We start from the raw sequence: 22,700 nt of genomic DNA on the forward strand, positions 1-22,700 counted from the left end.
CATTGCAATTAAAGGCCCTGACTGTAAGAAACAGGTCAAGGTGTCAGGGTATCTATAACTGACTAATGATATATATTGCAGACATCCTGAATATCCTTTGATTTTATTTCGGTAGGCAATGAGCAATTCATGTAAATTCTATCCTCAAAGAGGTGGGTTTGGTGGTGGTGCTGGTGTTTTGGTTGGAGAAACTGACTACTCTGAATCTGCTATTTCTCAGTGGGTACTTTGTGTGATGTCCAAATTTCCCTGCTCTGGGTGAGGTGCTGCCCTTCTTTTATGTGATGCAAATGTCTGACTGTTGGGTCCAGGCTCCCAGCGTGGGCAACAGGATTCAGGAATATTTAAACTCCATCAGATGTCACCATTTGCTGTTTATAGGGCTGTGTTTGGACTAGAGATCCTTCCTTTTGATACTGGAAGAAATAAGGTGGCCACAACTTGTGGAGTTACTCGCACAGTTTAAATGTTCCTGACTCAGATGTAAGCTATCCAAGCATCTACACAGAAAAAGGAGTTCCAGTTCAAATGTCCTAAATTTTTCTTGTGTAAGTTAGAAATCAGCTCTGGTAGGATCCCGTACATGAGCCCAAGGTCTCAGCCAGTTTACCAAAAAGAGAGCCAATGCACCATAAAAAGAGACAATGCAGATTTATCTCCTCCAAGAAGGCAACACTAAATCAGTGTATCCAGGATAGGACAGTTACATGCTGGGACAATCACAGGAGATTGCTGAGTGCTACTTGCAATTTGTTTTTAAGCAAGTTGAAATGCAGTCGTTAGGCATCTGCTCTGTTTGTGGGACATCACTTGCAAAAAGACTCCTCAGAAATGTTCCTTTTATCTTCTTTTGAAGCAGTGAAAATGTGCTCAGCCCTACCTGGATACATGTCATGGAGTCAGACTCTGGTGTTCATTATGTGGGTCATGACAACATGGGTCAGATCCCACTTCTCTTACAAAGAGCACTCACCCACACCCTGCTCAGTTTTATTCAATTTAGGGGACTGGAAGTAAACATACAGGACATAGAATCTGCTCCTTGGGATTTGTTCTTGTGTGTCAAACCACTGAAACACAGCTTCTGATGCCCCCTTTGAGTTTCACAGAAGTGTCTGTCTTCTGCAATGCCATCGTGGTCCTGAATCTAAGGGCTAAACTGAAAAATCCTTGTTCAACTAAAGAAACATCTTATTCCTTCTAAGAGGTTGCTACTGTGACCTGCTACTGCTACCTCTTAGGATCAAGATCTAGCTCTCAGCAGGTAATAAGCAATGATTAGTTCATAACCTTGCACTATTAAAGCCAGTGATGACCTTGTCATTAAGATAAATTCTTGCAGGATAGACCTTTGAACAGCAGCTGAGTGTTTTTGCTTTTTAATGATCTACAGTTCACTTCTGAAAAGTATTGACTTAATTAATCATTCATGTTACAAGCAGATGTCCTTAAGGTAATTTAAAGAGATTAAAAAGAATCATTGTCTTTGAAAATTTCCAGGAAACCTGGGTTTCCCACTAGCTGCCCTAGTCTGAATAGAATTTACAAGTTCCTTTTGTATCAATCAGCACAGGAGCCATTTCTAGAGAGCACAGCTTGCCATCCTCTGTGCACTCCAGAGTGGCATTTCCTTATGCCCTGCACCTGGTCAACCTCAGACACAGTCAGGAATTTTCACACCTCCTCATCAGGTACAAGTAAAATCTGCAGAGAGGCGTCTCGTCATTTGGCAGCGCAATTCAGTGCTTCAGGAAACGAAAATCACCGGGTCTGGGCTGTGATTGGCATGACTGCAATGCCTGTTCCATTCTCAGTCTAGCAGAGTGACAAATTTGTTGCATTGCAGCCCACATAGACATCAAACAATGTCACACAGTGACTACTGCAAATCACATATATTTTTTTAAAGGCCCACACGAATGTAATTGCTGCTTTAAAACCCACCCTCTTTTGTGAGGATCGGTGGATACAATGGCTGCGATTCCTGATCAGGGTGGATCTTTTCAGTCTCTCCATGAAATTCTCTCATGAATCTCACTGAGATGCCCATTTGCATTGGAGCAAAGCAAAGCAGAACCAGTACACTTACTCCTTTTCTTGTTTTAGTAAGTGTGGTACCTTCACAATTACAGCAATAACTCAGTGTTACAGGAGTGCGTATTTACCATAACAGGTAATTTTATTTGCCCTCTTTATTAAAAAATCTGAAAATAACTGCTGTTTATTTTCTGGTTTATGGTAACCTGCATTTGAGGTAAAAATAAATGATTTCAATTAAAAAGGCTTGAGAAACCTCACTGAATTAATTTGGGTGGGAGAGCAAGAACTGGAGGTTGCTGACGAAAGGTTTCACTTAGGTTTCTTTCTTCCTTTTTTAGGCTTGTGAATCATGATTTCAACTTTCAAGACCTCTTTCTCTGCCTGCCTAAATCTGCAATTAAATCTTTTCTTCAGTTTTACAGTAGCCTCAATATTTATTTGAAGAATTAAGTGAAACCGCTTCTATGTTCTGAGTACAACTTTCAGGTCAGTAACCTATCTATGACAAAGGATGAAGATTTTACATAGAATAGTAGATAAAATAAAGAAAAAAATTAAAGAGGGCAAAAGAGCCATAGGATAAAACACTACAACCCCTTCTTCTCTGTCAGCATCATTATTTCCAGGCAAAATGAATGCAAAGAGGTTGTGAAACATTACCAGATGAAAGAAGCTGAGTTTTGGAGGTGGCAAGGTTATTCACTGACTAAAATTAGCCACAGGAGGTTAACCTCCTGAGGTCAATCCATGGCCAGTATAGCAAAAATGAGAAAGAGACTCATTAAAAAAGCTACTTTGAGCAGAAACTTCTTTTTAGGCAATCTGAAGAGACATCTGGGAAGAGCCTTTCTGCACTGACTACCCTGGAAGTCTAGAGGAGACTTGCTTTTGCAAAATTCAGTTTCTACTTTTGAAAACAGCCTCAGATGCAGTTTACTATGTCAATCATCAGAGAGACTGACCTTCAGTGAGAAGTACATCAAAATGTTCAAATGTTTATGTCTCCACAGGAAAAAAAATCTTCAAATTCTAAACATAGAATAAAGTAATGAAATGACACCTGTGAAATTGCATATGTGAACCTGGGATAACACTTCTTCAACAAGTGAAAAGTTCCAGGCATAAGTTTTGAAGAGGATAAAAAAAATATTAGGGATCAATGACTTTTCATTTTATTTCCTATTCCAGTTCTGATAAAAGCACAGAGAGTGTCAGCTGATTTCACTCCATGAAGAAACAGAGGGGGATCATCTGTCCAATCCGATGTAAACAGCATTTACTTCTGCAATTGCTAGCAAGACCTTAGAGGAGGGATTTCAGAGATTACAGTTAGGGATTTCCCAACTCCATTTTTTCTATATTTATCCATGAGAGTTTCAAAAAAAAAAAAAAAGTACCTGAAGCAAACGACACTCCAGTACTTCTTTGGTTTAAAAAGGTGCCATGTCTCCATGTCTGGTAACTGAAGAGAGCATGGGCAGAGTGCTGTCACTATTTAAGGTGAACTAAGTTTTTTCTTAGTTTTGATTTTTTTCTTAGTTATTCAACAAACTGTTGAACCCCCTCAGGTCCTACTGAAGACATATAAATCCAGAGGTGGACACTGCCCATAGGATAGAATTAGAGAAAACAAAACAAAGAAAGAAAAAGGTTTTTTTTTTCACGGTGACAATCACGTATCAGTTCATATCATCCTCAAGTACTTCTCAAGAGCAATGACAGGATTATGAAGGTAGGATTTTCCTTATCACCCACCTGGGAAATGCTACCCCTGAGAAATGTATCCAAGCATCATTTCCTCGTTTATTATGTGAAGTATTCTCCTTAGTTTGATTTGGATATCATATATTAAAAGTTTATTTACTTAGGCTTCTTGAAATATTACTAAGGCTACACAAAGAGCAAGGTCACTTTTAAAAGCTATCCATCTTCCTTACACCCAAACCACCAGACAGGCATGTACTTTTCTCACAGACCTCCTATTCCACTGTCAGGACTGCTGTTTTTAATCAAGTCACAGAAGTACTCTCACATCAACAGGTTACAAGGTCAGAAGCAGCCTCTTAGCTTGCTATGAAGAAGGAGTGGGGATTATGAGACAGAGAAGCTCTTACTCACAGGTGCTTACTTATCAATATAATCATTTTTGTTTCTACTTCAGAGAAAAGTCAAGATGCCAAGAAGGAACAAATGAAAGCTTTCTTGTCAAGAAGGTATTACAAGGGATTGTCTGTAGCACTTGGATAGCAAACTAAATATGGCTGCTAGCTGGTTTTTTTTTTTTGCTGATCACCTGCAGGTATCTCTTTAACACGGCAAGTTGCTGGCCTGAATGTCTTATTTCAAACAGTTGTTAGCCATTGTACAGAGAAAGTTGCTGGGTTGGTATATATAAAACGAAATTATAAGAGCAGTAAAGGGTAAAAAAAAAATTAGATGTCTTTCTGCTGTCTGCCCCTTTTTCCACCTGTGCAACCTGCTTTTAAACTCCAGTCTCACTGTTCTAGTGATCTCTTCACAGATCACTAGAATACCAGAATCAACAATGAATGTATGCAAAAAATGAAAAAAAAAGTTACTTACATATACCATATGTGTTTCTGAATATGTTCTAGCTGTAAAGGAAAAGAAAACAAGGAATTAGTGCTGTAAAATAGAAAAGGTAACTCCACAAGTCATCCTCATTCAAGTCTTATTCAAGTAAATCCAAAATTTCAGAGATGGACCTATGCATGCAACAGCAACTTTATGCTGCACAAAGAGCTGCTAACCCCTCCCACTGCAAACGAGACTTTAATTCCAGACATAATGCATCAATCAGGAGCAAATCCCAGGAAAATGCTAAGTGCAAGGCTTCAAAGACAAGTGTTTTCAGAATTCAAGCTTCTCCCTTCCCAAGTCTTTCCCTCTATAATCTAACTGTTCCTTTTTGTATCTGCATAATAGCTGATCCTTTATACTTAAATTGCATTTCTAGTTTTGTTTTGAAGAAAAAGAGAGAGGAAGAAAGAAGAAATTGGGTTCAAACAGAAAATAAACAAGGTAATTTGTGCATCTGTGGTGTGACCTTCCTGGATACAGGATTCATTCTAGATTGGCTTCATATTTATCAATATTTTATTAAAATCTAAGGACGAAGCAGAATAAGGTTCTATGTAATTTACTAATTCTGCACCTGAACACCAGACCACTAACTTATTTTACTTCCCTCTTTCCTCTTCCACACATGAGAATTTAACGAAGCATTGGAGGACTGACTAAAGCTGAAAGTAGCCTTGTCCACCTATGGAAGGCAGATCCCATTACAATGACATGTTTTCCCACAAGCACAGGAAAAGAAAGCAGCATGCTTTTTCCAAGAGAAACCCTTAACAGCAGAGAGAACAGAAGGCTCATATGACATACTTACAGCAGAATCTTCATAATGTGTTTTGTTTTAATCATCACAGCAGAAAAGAACATTTCTTATATGTCCAGGGATTGTTATGTGGGTAATGCTTTTCATATTCATCACTATGCAGCACCCTTGTAGGTGCAGAACAAAATGCACACTCACTGCACATGGACTCACATTTGTGCAACATTCAGGGGAAAGGCAGGAGAGAGCTGAGAGGAAACTTGTATGAGAGGAAATCACAGACCCATTACAATGGTCAGGAAGAATGGCCACAGCTGTCCTGCTCTTATTACATTCCACTTCCACAATAATAAGAATCAGAGGGAAAAAGAAAGAGAAAAAATAAGGCATGGGAAAACAACAAAATCTCAGAGATATTAAGTAGATGTTTGCCACAGAGAGCAAGGAATCAGAGACCTTTGTGCTATGGAACAACAGCTCCGTGTCTGAGAAGTCAGTAAGATGTGAGTTTGGCTCTATATGAGATCATTTTTTCAAGTGAGTCAGGGCTTTTCCTAAAAACAAAGAAACACTGGAATGCAGCTTAGGAAAGCATGAAGGAGGCTGGAGGGAACAGTGTGGGAGACAAACAACCTCCTTTAAACCCAGACTGTATCAACACTGCAATGAGAGGTGCAGTTGGCACTCACACTTCTGTCTTCTAACCAGTACCAATGCCCCCAGCATCCACCGGCCCGGGCAGATTTGCACAGCTTCCAGCTGTGGCCTCAGCCCTCCACAATAATTCCCCTTCATCACAAATTCTCCTGCATTAGGTAATCCTCTAACCCCTGCACTATTAAGAGCAAGGTGGAGTATTCATGACATACTGCCATCTCCCATCGAGATAAAGGTATTATTATGGGAGTTCCCCTAACAGCCTGCACAGAAGAAGGAAGCCCTCTTCCTTCTGGTTCTGTGCAAGCTGAGGTGCAGCCACAGAACATAAGAAGAGCCTATTTTGTACAGCTTCCATGGGGCAGCATTTTAGCATTGCTCCTAGGCAGGTCTATAGTTCTGTGAGGATCTACCAAGGGGTGGACTGTGCCTCCTGTGCTGGCAAAACCACATCTACTCGTTATTTCCCCTACACCACATGGAGGGTTAGAGAGATTAATGATCTCAGACAAGATGCAGATGATACAGCTATGCAACGTCCAAGCCTCTTTCATGCTTGCTTCTCCTGCTGCATTTTCTGTCTCCATGGGTCACTGTGCTCTTGTGTGCCTGTGATATACAGAAATGCCATGGCAGAGCAGACAACAGCACTTCACTTTCTGAGTTAGAGAGGGGAAAGAAAGAGGGTCACCAGTTCATGTCTTAGTCACAGAACCTCTGGGCTCCTTCAGAGAACATGTCAGATGCCTTCTGCTTATCCCTGCTGATCGACCTCCTTCAAGCTAATGAACACACAGCATTTTTCTGAAAGAGAAGCCCCCTTGCACCTTGATACACATTTGAAGGTGTATGAGCTCTCATGGCTGCTGTTTACCTACACATCTGCCATTCGATCCACATCAAAACCACTGCTGTGAAATATGCTGGGATATCCCAGACATGAAAAGTATTCTACAAACCCATTTCCTATGCTGATTCAAACGTAATTGCATTGAAATGTTATTACAAGTGTGCTTGCTGCTGCCAACATCTTCACTACTGTTTTAAAGGTAATTAATTAATGCTTTGCTGCTTTTTGTCTGCATTAAAGTGACAGGAGGGTTATGGGAGGGCGATTGGTTTTGACAAGGAGAAGTCTGTATGCTTTCTGCTGTGCAGTGCAGGGGAGGGAGATACACAGTGGGAGCTAATCTCACTCCTGCCTTCATTTAAACACAATGTTTAAATGCATTTAAGTGACGAAGGCATTTAACAACCCTTCCCAGAGGGTTTTTCTTGCTATTTGCACATGAGTTTGCCAAGCTTAATACCATTTTATGGAAGTTGTAAAAATGCTGCTTCCTAATGTCTCCTAGTCACTGCAGGCAATTGTCTCATGACATCATCTCTGAAACAACAAAACACGCTCAGATCCAGTGCACATGCACAGTCAGAGATTTCTGCACGCTAAGAGGCTGTAATGGAAGGAGAGGGAGAATTCCTTTATCATGGTTTTATGTAAAAATACATCCAAATATTAAACTTGTACACTGAAGAAGCATTGAGGAGCCCCTCTCACAGATGAGAGACCCATTGTGATACAGAGTTGCAGAAGCTCATCAGAAAAAGAGGTCTCCTCCCACAAAGAGCTTACGTCTGAATTCTAAGGCAGGGAACAACAGATGGAGACAGACAGGCAGATGGAAAACAAGACAGCGCTGTCTACATCCTCGGCACTGATCTCAGCAGAGCAGTTGCCAAGCTAAAAAGTTCTGACCTGAAGAAAAACTTTCTCAAAGTCTGTGGATATAGATGAGGGCTTCTGGGCTTGAACTCACGTCAAATTTCAAACTTCCCTGTCCAGAAAGGGAACAGCCTCAAACCCATCTGTGCACCCACACCTCAAATGAATCTTCTTCATCCAGAAGAAGGTCTAGTCCGAGCTTTAAACCTACTATGTAATGTCAAGATAGAGGCTTTTCCTGGCCACAGGGTTCAGGCTGGCAGTGGAAGCAGCACTGGTAAAACCATGACCTGTGTCAGCAGCAGCAGCCGTACTAAAGCAGCCTCCAGGGACCTCGACAAGGGCAAGTATCACTGTCCTCCATGCACGGGAAATGAACAGGCCCTTGACAGCCCAAATACATCAACTGGACAATTACCTCCAATCTACAGGTTGTAATGTGAGATAATTTAAATGATGGAATAGGCACCTTACCATAAGACCTTCTACAAAAATGAAGAAGGAATCAGGTGAGTTTTTCCTTCTTCATTTTTGTAACATTCTTTAGATTCTGTAGTTCATCATTAGCATACATTAGACCCAAGAAAAAACAAAATCAGAAAGTAGAGAGGAGATTCTGAAAATATGTGTAATTCAAGGAATATTTAGATAATATTCAGGGATAGGTATTTCCGCCTATGGGGACACCCAACATGGAAGACATTCTACTCTAGTATAAAGTGCCAATGCTAGAACAGTAACAGCTTTACTGGAATAGCTTATTCTGCAATGTCTGCTCTTATCCACCCTGCTCTAGAAACAAAGTTTCAATAATGCTCATCCATCTTTAAAAGAAAAATGCCTCTGCCCTTTGCTTTTGTCTTTCTGGAGAAGAAAATATTGGCTGAGAATGCAACCGGTTTCTACTACAGGAGCTGTAATTCTCTGCTGTAGCAACGCTGAGAAGAGCACATAACTAAAAGAAATCTCATCTTGCAGTACTTTAGGCACCCAGAGCACACCTCCAATAAGCCTTCTTAAACTTTATTACTACTTCACTTTTTCCTCCTGACACTATTCCTACTAGAAGGCTGTCCCAGAACCTCACTGATACACCTAAAATTCTTCTTCTAGTTTCTAGCCTACTTTCCTGTAAGGCCATTTGACATACGTTTTTTTTTGTGCCAGTATCTTTCTTTAGCTTAAATCCTTCTCTCCCTAGTAATTACCTCTAATGAATACGCAGATGACCACCAGTACAACCTCTCTTAGACATCATCTGTGCAGATTAACTGAAGCTCTTTTAGGCCATACCATTCAGACATACCCTTTCAAATGCTGATCATCTTAGTACTCATACTTTGTTTGATTTCACCTTTCATAAATATGGGTGGTCAGAAATATCAACACCAGCAGCTAGGATCAACTTTTGCAGTTTAATGAAAGAAAAACATGGATTCTTTTATTTCAAAGCAAGTTCAGTAAAACAGGCCCCGTAAATGAGAATGGTCAAGGATGTCCCACTAACCATATTTGAGGCTGTGTAACACATGGCGAGTGTGAACAATATTCCGCTAAGACATAATAAAGTCTTGTTCCCACAAATGAATCAAGGTAAGGTAATGCCTGTTTCTTAAGGCTGGAAAGGGCCAGCAACAATAATTCCAAGTACCCTCCCTTCCATTAATCTTCCCAAGCTCCGACACTGAAGCGAATGATGACAGTTAAACGTGAATGCTGGTTCTGTTTTTGTTGATCATTTTAACAGATGGACTGGGGAAGGTGTGGGTGTGCTGTGAAATGGCAATTACTGCAGGGAGGGAAATGCAGTTGGATGAAAAGGAAAAGAGATACAAATAAAAAAAAGAGGAACAAAGCAGAGAGGGGACTTGAAAAATGAAGTAAAAAATTCTAGTGACCTTACATTATATTTTTCTGCTGAATTCACCAGTGAGATATTGAGCAAATGATCAGGGATGGTAACAGCTACATCAGTACTTATTGTACCCAAGCTGCAATTTTGCTCACACCTTTGTATAAATATCAAATTGGTTCAAGTGAGATATTTTCTAGGAATAGAGGCTTCCAAATAAACCCATATTTATACCCTTTTTCACAGGACACAGCTAAAATAGAATTCAGCTCTCTCCTCGGAATGAACTCTATATTCCCAGCTCCTGTGCAGTAAACAAAGAGCTCCCTTCTGCCTGGCAATCAAAGCAAGCAGCACACTAACAGCACAGGAGTGTGACAGCAGCAGGGACAGCAAATCCAGAGACCCTCAAATAATGAAAATAAGACTGCAGCTAATAACAAAGAGCTATCCTTTTTTCCTCCCAGCTCTCAGCTCTTTATTATGTATTATTTCAAATTCTTATTCATAATTCAATGGTTAGCGCTTGCCAATAACTACCTGATCTGGGGTATTTTCCACCCTGAGGAAGCAAGAGGTTAATTTTGATCAAGAAAAGGAGGGGGATGGGTGTCACTCTGAGACCTCGAATTACCTCAACTGCTTTCTCTCCTATGTGTGTACATTCTCTGCCATATTGCACAACTCAAAATATTTAGGGCCTGTCTCTGCCCTATGGAAAAACTCGGAACAATCTGAAGAAGGATCTAACACTTGATGATCTGCTCCCTAACATACTCACACCATTGGCACTAATGCATTTGAGAAAAAAACCAACAAAACAACAGAGAAGCTGGCATGTTTACATCATAGAAAGGAAACTAAGCTTGAGAGGGACTTGGTGGCTTTCTTGGCCACGAAGAACAGCTGTCTCATGTCTCAGGATACTGCCCTAACCTCTGCTGTGTTCTTTCTATGAATATACTTGTGAAAATGTTATTTCTTTAATCTTTAAAAATCTGGTTTAAAAAAGTCTTTTAAAGTGCCTGATATTTTTTTTCAGTCAGCACTGTTTATGTACTGCAAATGTGATGGCTACTGGGTTTGCAAAAGTAGGGATGTTATTCTCCCCTATGCCACCAAATAGAGCATGACCTGGATTGGTAACAAACGAAAGAAAAACCCAGCTGTCAGGTAATGGTGTAAAGACTTGTGAAGGGAGTTTCAGTTAACTTCTTAGCAGAGAGGTGTCTGCATCCCAAAAGCACCGTCACAGCTGGCACAGACTGATGCTGTTGTTATCAACCTAAGCAGAGAGGCCAACCAGTGATCTGAGAGTTTATTTATAAATATTTTAGCAGACTGAAGAACCAGGAGGAGTTTTAAATTTACATTTCTTTATACATACTCCCACTCAGAATCTGTGAGCTTAGTAAATCTGTATAAAATCATCACCACGGCCTGACAATAGGATTTACAAGGGCAATGTACCCATAAAGGCACACGCCTCCACTGACAAGCAGGCAATCTTACTTTCCAAAATTATTTAATTGCTAATGTTTTTTAATTCCCTAAAACATTAACACAGTGTTAGTGAAGGATACAATCACTACACAGTCCTCACCCTTGCAGGGTCTCTGCTGTAGTGATGGGAGGCATCCCAGGTGCAGACTCAGCGCTGAATGCCAGGAGCTCAACATTGTGGGCCTAACAGTGCTCAGGACCACAAGGCACATAATGAAAGAGCAGACTGGCAGACACTTGTTCTGAAGGCTGCTAGAGGATAATGCAGAGCAAATGAATGATAGAATACAATGCAGCTTGCATGGTGTGAAGTTAGAAGCCAACACTTCGGTCAGAAATGTAAGAAAATCATACTCTGTTTAATGGCAAAGCTTCAAATACCAGTCCTAACACCTGTGACCTTCAAACACACCACGCCCCCAGGAAACTGCTGGCATTAGACAGAAGAATCAGACAACTCAGGTGAACTCCAAAATGTGTGAATGGGTCAGTCTGTGATGAGCTATGAGGGATTTCCTCTAAATGCCCAGTGTTACATAGGAAAGGGAATCATGAGGCTACAGAAAAAAACCCAAAGGCAATCTGTCCTCGTGACTCAAACGAGATGGTAACTAAACTTCTTCCCAAAGACTCCACTCCATCTTTGCTCAGGAGCAAAGACAGAGAAATGCCAGTAAATCACCAAGTTACCTCAGCTGCTCAACCATTCCTGCAACAAGGCGAGAAAGGAAGCCTTGCTCACACTGCCTCCTTACCGTGAGACGTTTCGAGGCATCCACTTCAATCATCCCCCGCAAAAGGTTCTGACAGTCGGGGGGGATAAAATGGGGCATGTGGAACACTCCACGCTTCACCTTCTCCAGCAGTTGCCGCAAGTTGTCGTCATCGAAAGGCAGGGCACCCTGCAAGGATGGGACAGAGCCGTCAATAGGAGAGAACTGGAGAGGCCCAAAGGAGAAAAGCCAGGATAAACATGGTGAAAGAACTGAAAAGGGGAAGTCACTCATAATGAATTATTATAATGAGTGAAAAAAACTTTTTATACCTTGAAAATAAATAATTTCTTAGTGCTGCTGTATTTCCTCTAACATAGGAAACAAAACTCAGGACTTTGTTTTTTTTATTAGACCTTTAATTAGAAAATGACTACCAGTATAAAGTAAAATACAAAATATGAAATTGCCTTTCCAGGCAAATTCACCAAAGATGCACGGATTCACTTAAATTCAGCTCAAGCTTTTGATCTGCTGGTATTCCTCCTGGGCATACTTTCACAGCAGCAATGTTTATCGTCTCCTTATTTTTAATCTTCCTGAGACACATTTATTGCAGACATTGAAAAGGAGGTGAACAGCTTTTGAGAGACTTTCAGTAAAGAACATGCTCTTTCTGATGGAGCATTGAAATGACACAGCTGAAAGAAACCCCAACCAACATTAGCCTTTGGAAGCAGCAGACATTCTACCTGTTTAATATACTCCATCCAGTTCCCATGCTGTGGTCAGGTCATCAGTTCCTATTGCTTCCCTACTGTAGCTCACTTACATGAATGGCTTGAGGTTTTTTTAGCTGAAACTACATTTTGAATAGATCATCAGCTTGCCACAAAAAGCAGTAAAAGACCTATCCTTGCTGCAAGGACAAAAAGGAAAAAGAGAAGTTGAAATCTTTAGGATAACTCTACCAACTGAAGCTGATACCCCTTTATAGCAAGTCTGCACCTTCCTAGATATTCTCACTTCCTTCTCTCACTGCCTAATTCTAGTAGGTGCCGAGCTTCCTTGATTCCCAGGATGGTTTGTGGGAAGCTGCAAGCTGTCAGCTGCTGTGATAATGAAGCTTTAAGTTGTCAGCTCTGGCACTGCTCTTACTACAGTGAGTAGTGCATCTGTATAAGCAATCCTGTGCCTATGGCTGAGGGAGAGGAACAGCTCCATTAACAGCAGCCTCAGGAAGCCGCCTGACGGCAGCCACGACTGGGCACTACTTACTGGTGTTTGTTCATTCAAGTGGCCTTGAAGGCAGAGCTTCCCTGCCTTCTGTAACCAATGTCCTGAGTTACCTGCATTTTTCCTATCCATTCCAGACTTAAAGGAAAATCAATTCTGATAGTTCAGTATTTTGGCTAACGCAATTTAAGTCCTGATGAAGTCAGAAAGGACGTTGTGTGGCATTTCCTGAAGGTAACAACTACACCTCTTTTATTACTACCATCTGCTATTACATCTTGAGAATTTTTGCAGGGTTTGTCCTGACATAATTAGCTGGCAAGCTCTGCACTCTCCATCAATAATAGACTTATTTCAATCATTTTTCCGGCTCGTGTGTATGTAGGAACAGATGAAGATGCAACAACAGACACCAAGTCTTGACAGAGAATCCCCCTAAAAATGAAAAGCCTGCTCCTACAAATCCCACCCATCTTGACACATTCTCTCTTCTGTTCTTACAAATGTAAGAAGTTATATTAAGAGCTCATTATACAGTTCTATTTTATCAGCTATGAAAGTAACTGCTCAGTAAGAGATGACCAGGTGCTATCTAGTGTGACCGTTAAAATTCTTCCCATGCAACATCAAGATAAAAAAAATTAAAACATCAAAAATGTCAGTGAATTGTAATGACTAAAAAGAAAAAATGAGTAAGATTGGTTAAGGGGAATTAAAGCATCATACTGAGATTACTTCAAGGTATTTTGATTTGAGCCATTGAAAAAGAATCAGCATATCTTTTGATACAAACATCCTCTAAAATTTTAAAGTATTTGAAACAAAAATAATATGCAGAATATATGTCTTATTTTACACTGTACAAGTGCTTTTTTCAAAATAATACATTTAAGTGAAGCAATTAGGTTTACTGATAAATGTACAAGAATATAAAAATTTTACTTCAGGCTTGTTACTTTTAGAATTATAGATGATCAGCTGAACTATTACAGATATAAAGCACTTAACATGCACATAAAACCTATATTCACACAGTGTATTTTATATGCATGTGGTATATGCTTATATTAACATACACTATGTTTTCCTATATTATACTATGGAAATTGATAGCAAATGCCAAGCCTATCTGCCTTCAGCTGGACACCCATTGTATGTTTAGGAGTGCTATAATAGCACAGTGTTTCAGAATAAATTCCACGGAGAATTGAAACTCTGATCAAAAGAAGGGTAAGTTACAAGATACCAAATTTTGAACACTAGAAGTATTACTGAGCCAGATGGAAACTAATTTAAACTTTGTACTACTGGCTCAGTTTTATATTCCCATGTGTACCAAATGAAAATGTAGCTCACTGCTTGCATGAAACAAAGATGACGTTCTCAAGTCTTCTCTTGAAAAAACACTGCAGTTAATGTATGCATGTACTTGCTGAAGCACATATACACACATATAGCAGAAAAAAATGAACGCATCCCAAACCCAGCCATATTTTGATCCCGTGAAGGACAACTTGTTTGAACCTTTCTGTATCCTGAAGTTGTAACCCTACACATCCTTTCCCGACGTGGTGCAACATCACAACACAGCAAAGAGCATTTACGGAGACAAGTTTTTGATGCCTGTCTGTGCTCTCCTGTGCAGGGCAGCAGTGTTTCAAAGAAGCAGTGAAATATTCCTCATGCTTTTCCTTTGGGGCTGGTGTAGAACTAAGAGTAAAGGAAGCCACTAAGAGATACAAAAATAGAGGACTAAAAAAAACCCATCCGTTCATGATGTCAATAGAATTGCCATTAAATACAGCAGCACTTTCAGATTTTTCTTTTCTTTTTAAAGGCTAGTGCAAGGAAGATGACTCACCACTAGCAACGCAAACAAAATGACTCCGCAGCTCCAGACGTCTGCTTTCCTTCCATCATATTTTTCTCCCTGCGCAGCAATGACACAGAGGTTCAAAAGACCAATCGCTAGTAAATGAATTAATTATCCTTGAAGAATGAGAGAGAGAGGGGAGAATGGGAAACCCCGCGTTTCAATTCAGCTACCTGCTTCCCAAGGTGGCCTTCCCAGCTAAGAGGAGGCCACTACACAGTCCACTAATGGAATTTTTGTGAACGTCGGTTTACAGTCTTATCTGGGATCTGTGAGAAAAGGCTCAGAAGTGGGAGCAGGGCAGGAATGGTTGACAATTCACAGATTATCAGATCTGGCATTTAAACAGAGTCAGAGGTGCACTAAGGACATCAAGAAGGTGTGTTTCCCTGCCCTGGTTCTTCAGGGAGCTTGTCACCAGCCACGTTCTTTGCAAACTCATAGCGTTGTCTGGACAGCCTCTCCTGCTGTGTGCTTCCTACTTGACTTTACATTAGAGACATGCTTTGGAAGAGGGCAGTCTTGGGCACTGAAATCTTGGATACTTATTTGCAGAGGACAAAGGGAGAGGAGAGGGGAAGAATATTGTTTAGTGGAAACCAATATCACTGACAGTCAACTCCAGCTCTTCTACTGAGATGACAGCTACATCAGTGACAGAAAGGCTGCGGGGACTGCATCCCTTGGGTCAAAAGATCAAATTAAGCCAGGCTCCTGTATTCTGTCTGATCACATGATACGAAGGGTACTGTGAGAATAACACACAATTATTTCCCTCATACCATCAATGTGGCTTGATTCAGGGCTGAGCCAAACAAACAGAACTCTGTTTAGGTTCCTTGTGTCCTTTCCTTTCCCTCTGCCTTGGGCAGATTTCTTGTACAGAGGGTTTATCTGAGTACTTGCAATGAGTGACACTTCAAAAAAATTATTTATATACACTAGTATTAACCAACTTACCCGGATGACTTCAGGACAAGCATAATGTGGTGATCTGAAAGACAAAATACAGTAAAAATGAGCACGTAACAGCCTGGTATTTATGGTTATGTGCATTTCCATTTTGTTTAGCAGAGTGATGATAGACTTGCTTATACAGAATACAAGTGTGCAAACCAGCACATTTTTCCTTACCTCAATAAGAACACATTTCTAACAAGCTCAGAAAATGTTCAAGAACTAGCATAATTTAAAACTCTATGGCCCTGCTATGAGTTTCTTCAAAGCAAGCAATGGAGAGAAGACCAGGCATATTCTGTGAGTATAGAATTCCAGCTCTCTAATCCCATCCTTTAACTTGGCCTTGTATCTAATTAAAAGGAGGGCCCACACTGCAAAGCCTTTTACAGGAAAAAAGACAGATGCATCCCTAAACCATGTCTGGTATCTCTTCTGCTAAGATGACTCTCATTTACACCACTGGTCACAAAAGCTGCCAATACATGATTTCAACATGCCTTTTTTTATTTCTTAAAAAAACTAAAAAGGATGGACAGTAGCACTACTACCTGGTGAGTTAATATATTCTTTTCACATCCCTCTACCCATATATCTCTTGTTTGATTCCTGGCTGAGAAGAGTTAATTACTTCAACTTGCCAGGTAATAATTTTAATTCCTAAAGATTATAGCCATGGCTATTTATTTTATAGCCTTCATTAAAGTAACTTGACAAGCAAAAGAGATGCAAACTGTCTGAAACCCATGTGCAAATCATGCTATTGTTTATATTGACACCTCCCAGCAGCCCCTGAGCCTGTCTTCATTTGTACATGTGTTTCTTGTGACAAATGCAATCATGGCTGGGCAATACCTGTCTCACAAAGTAATGAGCAAACCAGAAGCACAGCGAGGTTAGCTTTGTGCTAGCACGCTATATTAATGCCCAGTGAGACAGCCCATTAATTCAATTTCCATACACACTACACTTATCTTATGGCAAAATATCATCCCATGGGCATGGAATGCCCTGATTTGGTATCACAGCTTTTGGCAGAGCATGACAATAAACTCAGGGTACACTTGGGAGTGCAGCTACCTTATCAGCAAAGCCTACATGAGGAGAGAGAAATGCAGCTGATCCCTCACAAATTTTAGGAAAGGTGGAATTCAGCAGTTTAGTCCAATATTTAATACGCCAACCGTGGACCCATTTAAGAGATGGAGTATTCTCAGGTATTCTGACCAATCTATCTGCTCAGTAGTCCATTAGTTTAGACAACATTTTAAAAGCCTTGGTTCAAGAGTCAAAACAGGTAATGAAAGCCAGAGCCTCCCTCAGAGACCTGGCTAGAGTTGGTCACTGGAAGACCAGAAAGAATTAGTTTTGTATCTAGTGGGTAGGACAGACTACCCAGGCTCTCTGTGTAGCTCCATCACTGACAGCCATGGAAACATGTACAAAGTTACTTAACATTTTAAAAAACTGCAGCTGGCCCTGGTTTGAAAAAGATGACCAGAACCTCACCATGAGTCTGCTCTTCTAACTAAATTAAGAGCAATGCCACCGCAGCTTTCACACCTCACAACAGAGAAAGTGAGGCCAGAGTGAGACACTGGATTGCTTAATGTTATGTACATGTTCCCAAACTTCCAAAATATATTGTTTCCTGTGATTTTGCCTCTTTACAGCAAACCAGGAGCTGCACTACACCTACTCTTTTTAAAACCCCGAAGTCTAAACCACAGTCACAACACTGGACTAACACAGGATTTTGCAAGCTTTTAGGAGACAAATTATCCTTGAGAAAATGCTTGACTAGTGATGTTGTCTTTTTCTCATATCCAACAGTGGTGTAGAATGTACAGGCCATCCCTAAGGCACACAAAAATCACAAGGAGCAGCACCACAACTGGGACTGCAGCCCAGGCCTGACAAGTACAACTCTGACTAGTGCTGGACTGCTTACATGGAACATTGAAGGAAGGCAGTGTGGGAACTGTAGGGAACACAGTAATGCAACTGGATTTTGGAAAAAAAACACGTTAGCAAAAAGAGTGCAGGACTTACACAGATCAAGGATATTTGCTCAGTTCAGTCAGCCCAGAACAGAAAGACCAGTTCTAACATGTTCTGTATAACTGAATCACATTAGGTTTATTGGAAAACATATGGGGGGGGTAAAAGGAGTGAAGACACAGTCTAGGTAAGTGTTGAGTTCCTGTTACTTAGCATCTTTGAGTTTCTCACTCTTGCATGTATTTTAGCTTCTGCAAGGTACAGCTGCCTTTCCGTGAGAGTCATGAACACACCCAGTACATTAAATGGCTACTACACATGGTGCCTGTGGCTGAGCTTGAAACTTTAGCCAGACCTCTCAAATCCTGCATAGCATCCTGTGCAGTTCAGCAATACCTTTCAGTACAATCCTTTTTGGATGGCTATGGCACTAGGGTGCAGTGGAAGAGTTAGTATCTCAATTTGCAGTGTTCCTGAATTTTTATTTGTATATTTTAACTCCAACAAGGATTTCAGAACACTTAATTGTGGATGCTGCACAGTGCAACCACCTTGAATGCTTCCTGTGCTAACATCCTTGAAAAGACAAATGTAAGCATTGTGAAGAACTCAAGATAGGTACATATGTATTTACATGTCCCACTAACAAATGCCCTTAAAGCATTTACCTTCCTGAGGTCTGCTGAACTGCAGTGGAATGTGCCATATATCTTAAAAGGCACCACCGAAATTCTGCAGAAGTCTAGGAGACTGGGTGGAGAAAATGTTATAATAAATCCTTTGAACAAGTTGGATTGATTCAAGCATTGCAACTGTCCAGAGAGCACAGGTTTCTGGCACTGCCATTCTGAATTCTTGCCAGCATACACTAGTTAGATATCTGCAGCATTATCTTGGCTAACAGCTTTAAAAGGGATCCTCCAGTCAGCCAGAATCCATAAAAAACTCATTTCCATGCTACCAATCACAGAGCAACTTCAACTGCTGTAAAGACAAAACTCAAATTTAATCAAAAATCTATTTATCTTTCTACAGAGTCATGAATATTTCTTTGGCTCTTATCACTAATTATTCAATATAGATGTGTCAAGAGCAACATTCCCTGTCTCTTCCCCTAGGCCACCTCCTCATCATTCTGCTACATCTCTGTGCAGCAAAAGCCCCAGTCTGCCCTTGATAACAAATAAATATATCGTTCAGCAAGATCAAGAAACAGTTGCTGCCTGCGAGTACTGCTGCAAAAAAAGCAGCGATGTTGGCAGTGTTTATTTCCAGGGTGATGTGGATTTTCCAAGGCTAGCCTGCCTGGGGCAGGAAGGGCTCTTGAATGGTCATTCACAGCTGTGACTCTAGGACACAATAATCTTAAGGATCTTAGGGGACCTTAGAGCATTTACGTGGGATTTAAACCAGAGGAAATAAGAGAGCAATGGTGAAATCCAGGGCAGCTCTGGACAGTTAAGCCAGGCATTCAGAAAGAAATGTATATATCCTTGATGTATCTTTTCTGAATTTCATCTGAGAAACTAGAAAAGTAGTTCTTGATCTGTGCACATCAAGATATTATGCAGCTGCAGTAGATCTGAGACAACCAGGGTCACATCTTCAGTGCAGATGTGATGTGCCTGTGAGTTAGAGGTGTTTTTATGTAGGTAAGAGAGACGTGCACCATGCACACACAAATCCATTGGGCACATATGGTTTATCTGGGAACACACAGTAACTGCTCTGCCAGAGAAGTGGTTGGTTGATCAAGAAGGGCAGGTGACAAAATATGTGTTATACTGCCTGATGGGTTCCCAAGTCCCAGTAAAGATGAGTGTCCATGCCTCAGTCCTTTGGTCCCATGCCTTAAGATGGTAACTATTTGGGGAGGAAGAAAAGCTTCTCTGAGTCCCATTTTTAGGCCTCACAGACAGAGACGGAGTTTCTGCAGAGAGGAAGGAACAAGAAGTCTCCTTTCCACTGTTTTTCTTATGCATGAAGTTACCTTGACATAGGATGTTGTACAGCTGCAGAGAAATCCTCACAGATCTGGCTGGTTTTGCTGTTATTGGATCCCAGAGCCCTTCTTTCCCCTCTCTTAATCACTGTCTCCAAGCTGGCTTTCAGATGCAGGCATTACTCACTAAAGCAAAAGGCTGCCTCTGCTTTCCCCCACATGCTGGGTAGCAAAGGGTTGAGATGAAGGGGAAGACCAGAGGAGTAGCAAAATAGATAAAGGGAATTCAGGAGAAGGACACTGGCATTCCGAGTAGAGAAAAGTGACAGCCACAGATCACAGAGAAAAGATGGGGAGAGACTAACCAAAGGTTCCAGCAGCAGTAGGTAGTTAAGGCTGCAGTGAAGGCAGGAGCTGTAGGTAAGGCTGTAATTAAGGTAGTAGGTGTAGTTCAGGTTGAGTGCTATATTGCCATTAAAGCTTCAACTCAGTTATTTACCTTTGGATGAGGAAACTCAGCATCTAGCCCTCAGCCATCTTACAGCTGTTTACTCCTCAAGAGCAATTACCTTTTTGGGGAATCTGCAAATCAGTTCATTAATTATCAGTTCAAATTTTTAAATCTTGGAACCTTTAAGAGATCATAATTAAAAAAATTAACCAGACCCTTGTATTAAAAGGGCATAAAGATCGCCAAATTAAGTATCCAAAAGTTAAGAACTGGCAAAAAAAAAGGTTGAAAATGTTATACTGTTCTCTTCAGGTACATCAGGTGGATGTGTTGTTGTGCCCAATGCCTCTTTCCTACTTGTGACTGCATTGGGAAGTCTGTAGCAATGTGAGGGAACTTTAATGTCAATATGGACAAGCTTGCATGCACGCAGCTGACCGACATATGGGAGACTCAAACTCTCTGTCCCCGTCAGAAAATTCTTCTGGGAAGAAAAATGAACAGGTGCCTTACACCGAGATGCTCACAGGTACTTATGAGTTGCATGTTCCCCAGTTTTCAGAATCACAGTGGTACACATCCAAAGCTTGATCTGCAGCATTTATAAGCATGTGGAGCAGCAGCTGCCATTGGTAGGCACCATGCTCTCCAAGTAAAGAACTGTTATCAAGCACCAAGTATCCTGATGTATTGGGACCCAGAGCATCCAACTGTACACCCAAAGACAATTTTGAGTTTCATTTTGCAGAATTCTGTGTCCTCATGTAAATGGAGATAACCAGATCAATGTGGCAAACATAATATGAAAACAGTATAATTAATATTTGCAATCCTAAGACACAGTGATGAAATCCTACCTAGCATTCATAGCAAGGCTTGAATGCAGTGAGCAGAAGTTATAAATGGATCCATAAAATGAATGATGAGGAAAACCCAAACATTAAATAGCTGTTTACTCACAAAAATACGCCATCCAATTATCAAATGAGGCAAAGATTTGTTGAAAAAAACCTGTACAAGCTCGTACTTAAAGGGCATATCCTAATGTGCACAGGCTAAGTAAATGTTACACTGCCAATCCAAAGAAAAGCACATCTTAAGTTCTCAGGGGTTGATTTTGCAGAATCTAAGCTCTTTTAACATACCTTGTGATGTATTATAGGTGATGCTGGTACCAATGCTTATTAATAAGGTTGTCTGGTATTTCCCTTTATAATCCTCATTTTAAGTTCTTTGTAACTTACTATCAATCTAACAACAATTTTCCTTGCTTTTTGTCTGTCTCAGACTGGTTTCATGTATTTGTGTGCATGCATGCTGTGTATGGGCTGAAACAGTTCCACTATCTAATTTAAACTAAATGTTTTTTCATATAAAGAAGAGAAAGACAAAATTCTAGTATCCTCCACTGCAAAGGGAAAACCTGAGTATTTATTTGCATTCTCTAGAAACTATGTTAGAAAAATACACCATTTCACTAGAAAACTGCAGTTTGCATTTACTAGCAGAAACTCTCTAGAGCATTAGGATCAAAATCCTACATTCATTGGTACCACTCCACAGAGTAATTTTTTTATGTGAAACTATGAGGTGCTGTGGATGGGGTTACCACATGATACCAAACTTTAAAACCAGCTAAGTGCAAAACGAATGAAGTATATCTAGGACTGACAGCAACTGACTCAGACAACCAGGTATAGGAAACCAGAGCTGGAACCTAGGAAAAAGAGGGAAAGAATCTGGGATTTGGGGGCCAAATATGGAGCAGAAATGAATGGGAGAAGTCAGCAAGATTATAGTACAAATCAGGAAGGAGACGGGAATGCAGTGCTGCAAATGGAAGCTCTTGATAAGATGGGGTAAAAGGTACTAATTCTGGCATTTCCAAATTTAAGAGTTTAAATTTGCAACCCTAACAATAATTGGATGTAGGACACTTGCATATGTTTTAGACATATGTACACGTTAATTATAAAGGGGAAAAGTATGTGCAGCATCATGTCATGTAACTAAAATCAGAAATGGTGCTGGGACGCTGAGGTGTATCTGCCCTCTGAATTATCTGCTCACCACAGGTCTGCTGATACACGAATGACTTGCTAAGATGGAGAACTGAAGCAGAGAAGGGCAATGCATCTTGTCCTAGACCACCGTGAATGCCTTCAGCAGAGACAGAAATCAAGCTCAGATAACCTGGGTCTCAGACCTGAGGTTTAACCAAAAGGCACTCACTCTTCTTGCCTAGTGACAATTCAGGATGGATTGGACAACATCTCCCATTCTGAAACACTGCAAGGCAGCACGCCAGGAAGAATCACTGCGAAAGAGACGGGGAGTGTCTCTGCGTGCCACTGCCTGGATGGGTAAAGAGGAAGAAGAGCTGAAGAGATCTAA

The 22,700-nt window shown here is 40.7% G+C and overlaps 1 protein-coding gene across 2 annotated transcripts in view; it reads right to left on the reverse strand.

The window, feature by feature from the left end:
- The window catches only part of BRSK2 (BR serine/threonine kinase 2), a 310,856-nt gene that overhangs the window by 56,251 nt on the left and 231,905 nt on the right, over window positions 1-22,700 (reverse strand). For both annotated transcript variants that reach the window (XM_069016975.1, XM_069016976.1), the window contains 4 exons: window positions 15,916-15,949; window positions 14,944-15,012; window positions 11,889-12,035; window positions 4,624-4,655 (listed from right to left, as the gene is read on the reverse strand). In XM_069016975.1, coding sequence (XP_068873076.1) covers window positions 4,624-4,655; window positions 11,889-12,035; window positions 14,944-15,012; window positions 15,916-15,949 — 282 coding nt within the window. The remainder of the gene's footprint in view (window positions 1-4,623; window positions 4,656-11,888; window positions 12,036-14,943; window positions 15,013-15,915; window positions 15,950-22,700) is intronic.

This window comes from Aphelocoma coerulescens, chromosome 5 (assembly GCF_041296385.1).
Source record: "Aphelocoma coerulescens isolate FSJ_1873_10779 chromosome 5, UR_Acoe_1.0, whole genome shotgun sequence".
Classification (NCBI taxonomy): Eukaryota; Metazoa; Chordata; class Aves; order Passeriformes; family Corvidae; genus Aphelocoma; species Aphelocoma coerulescens.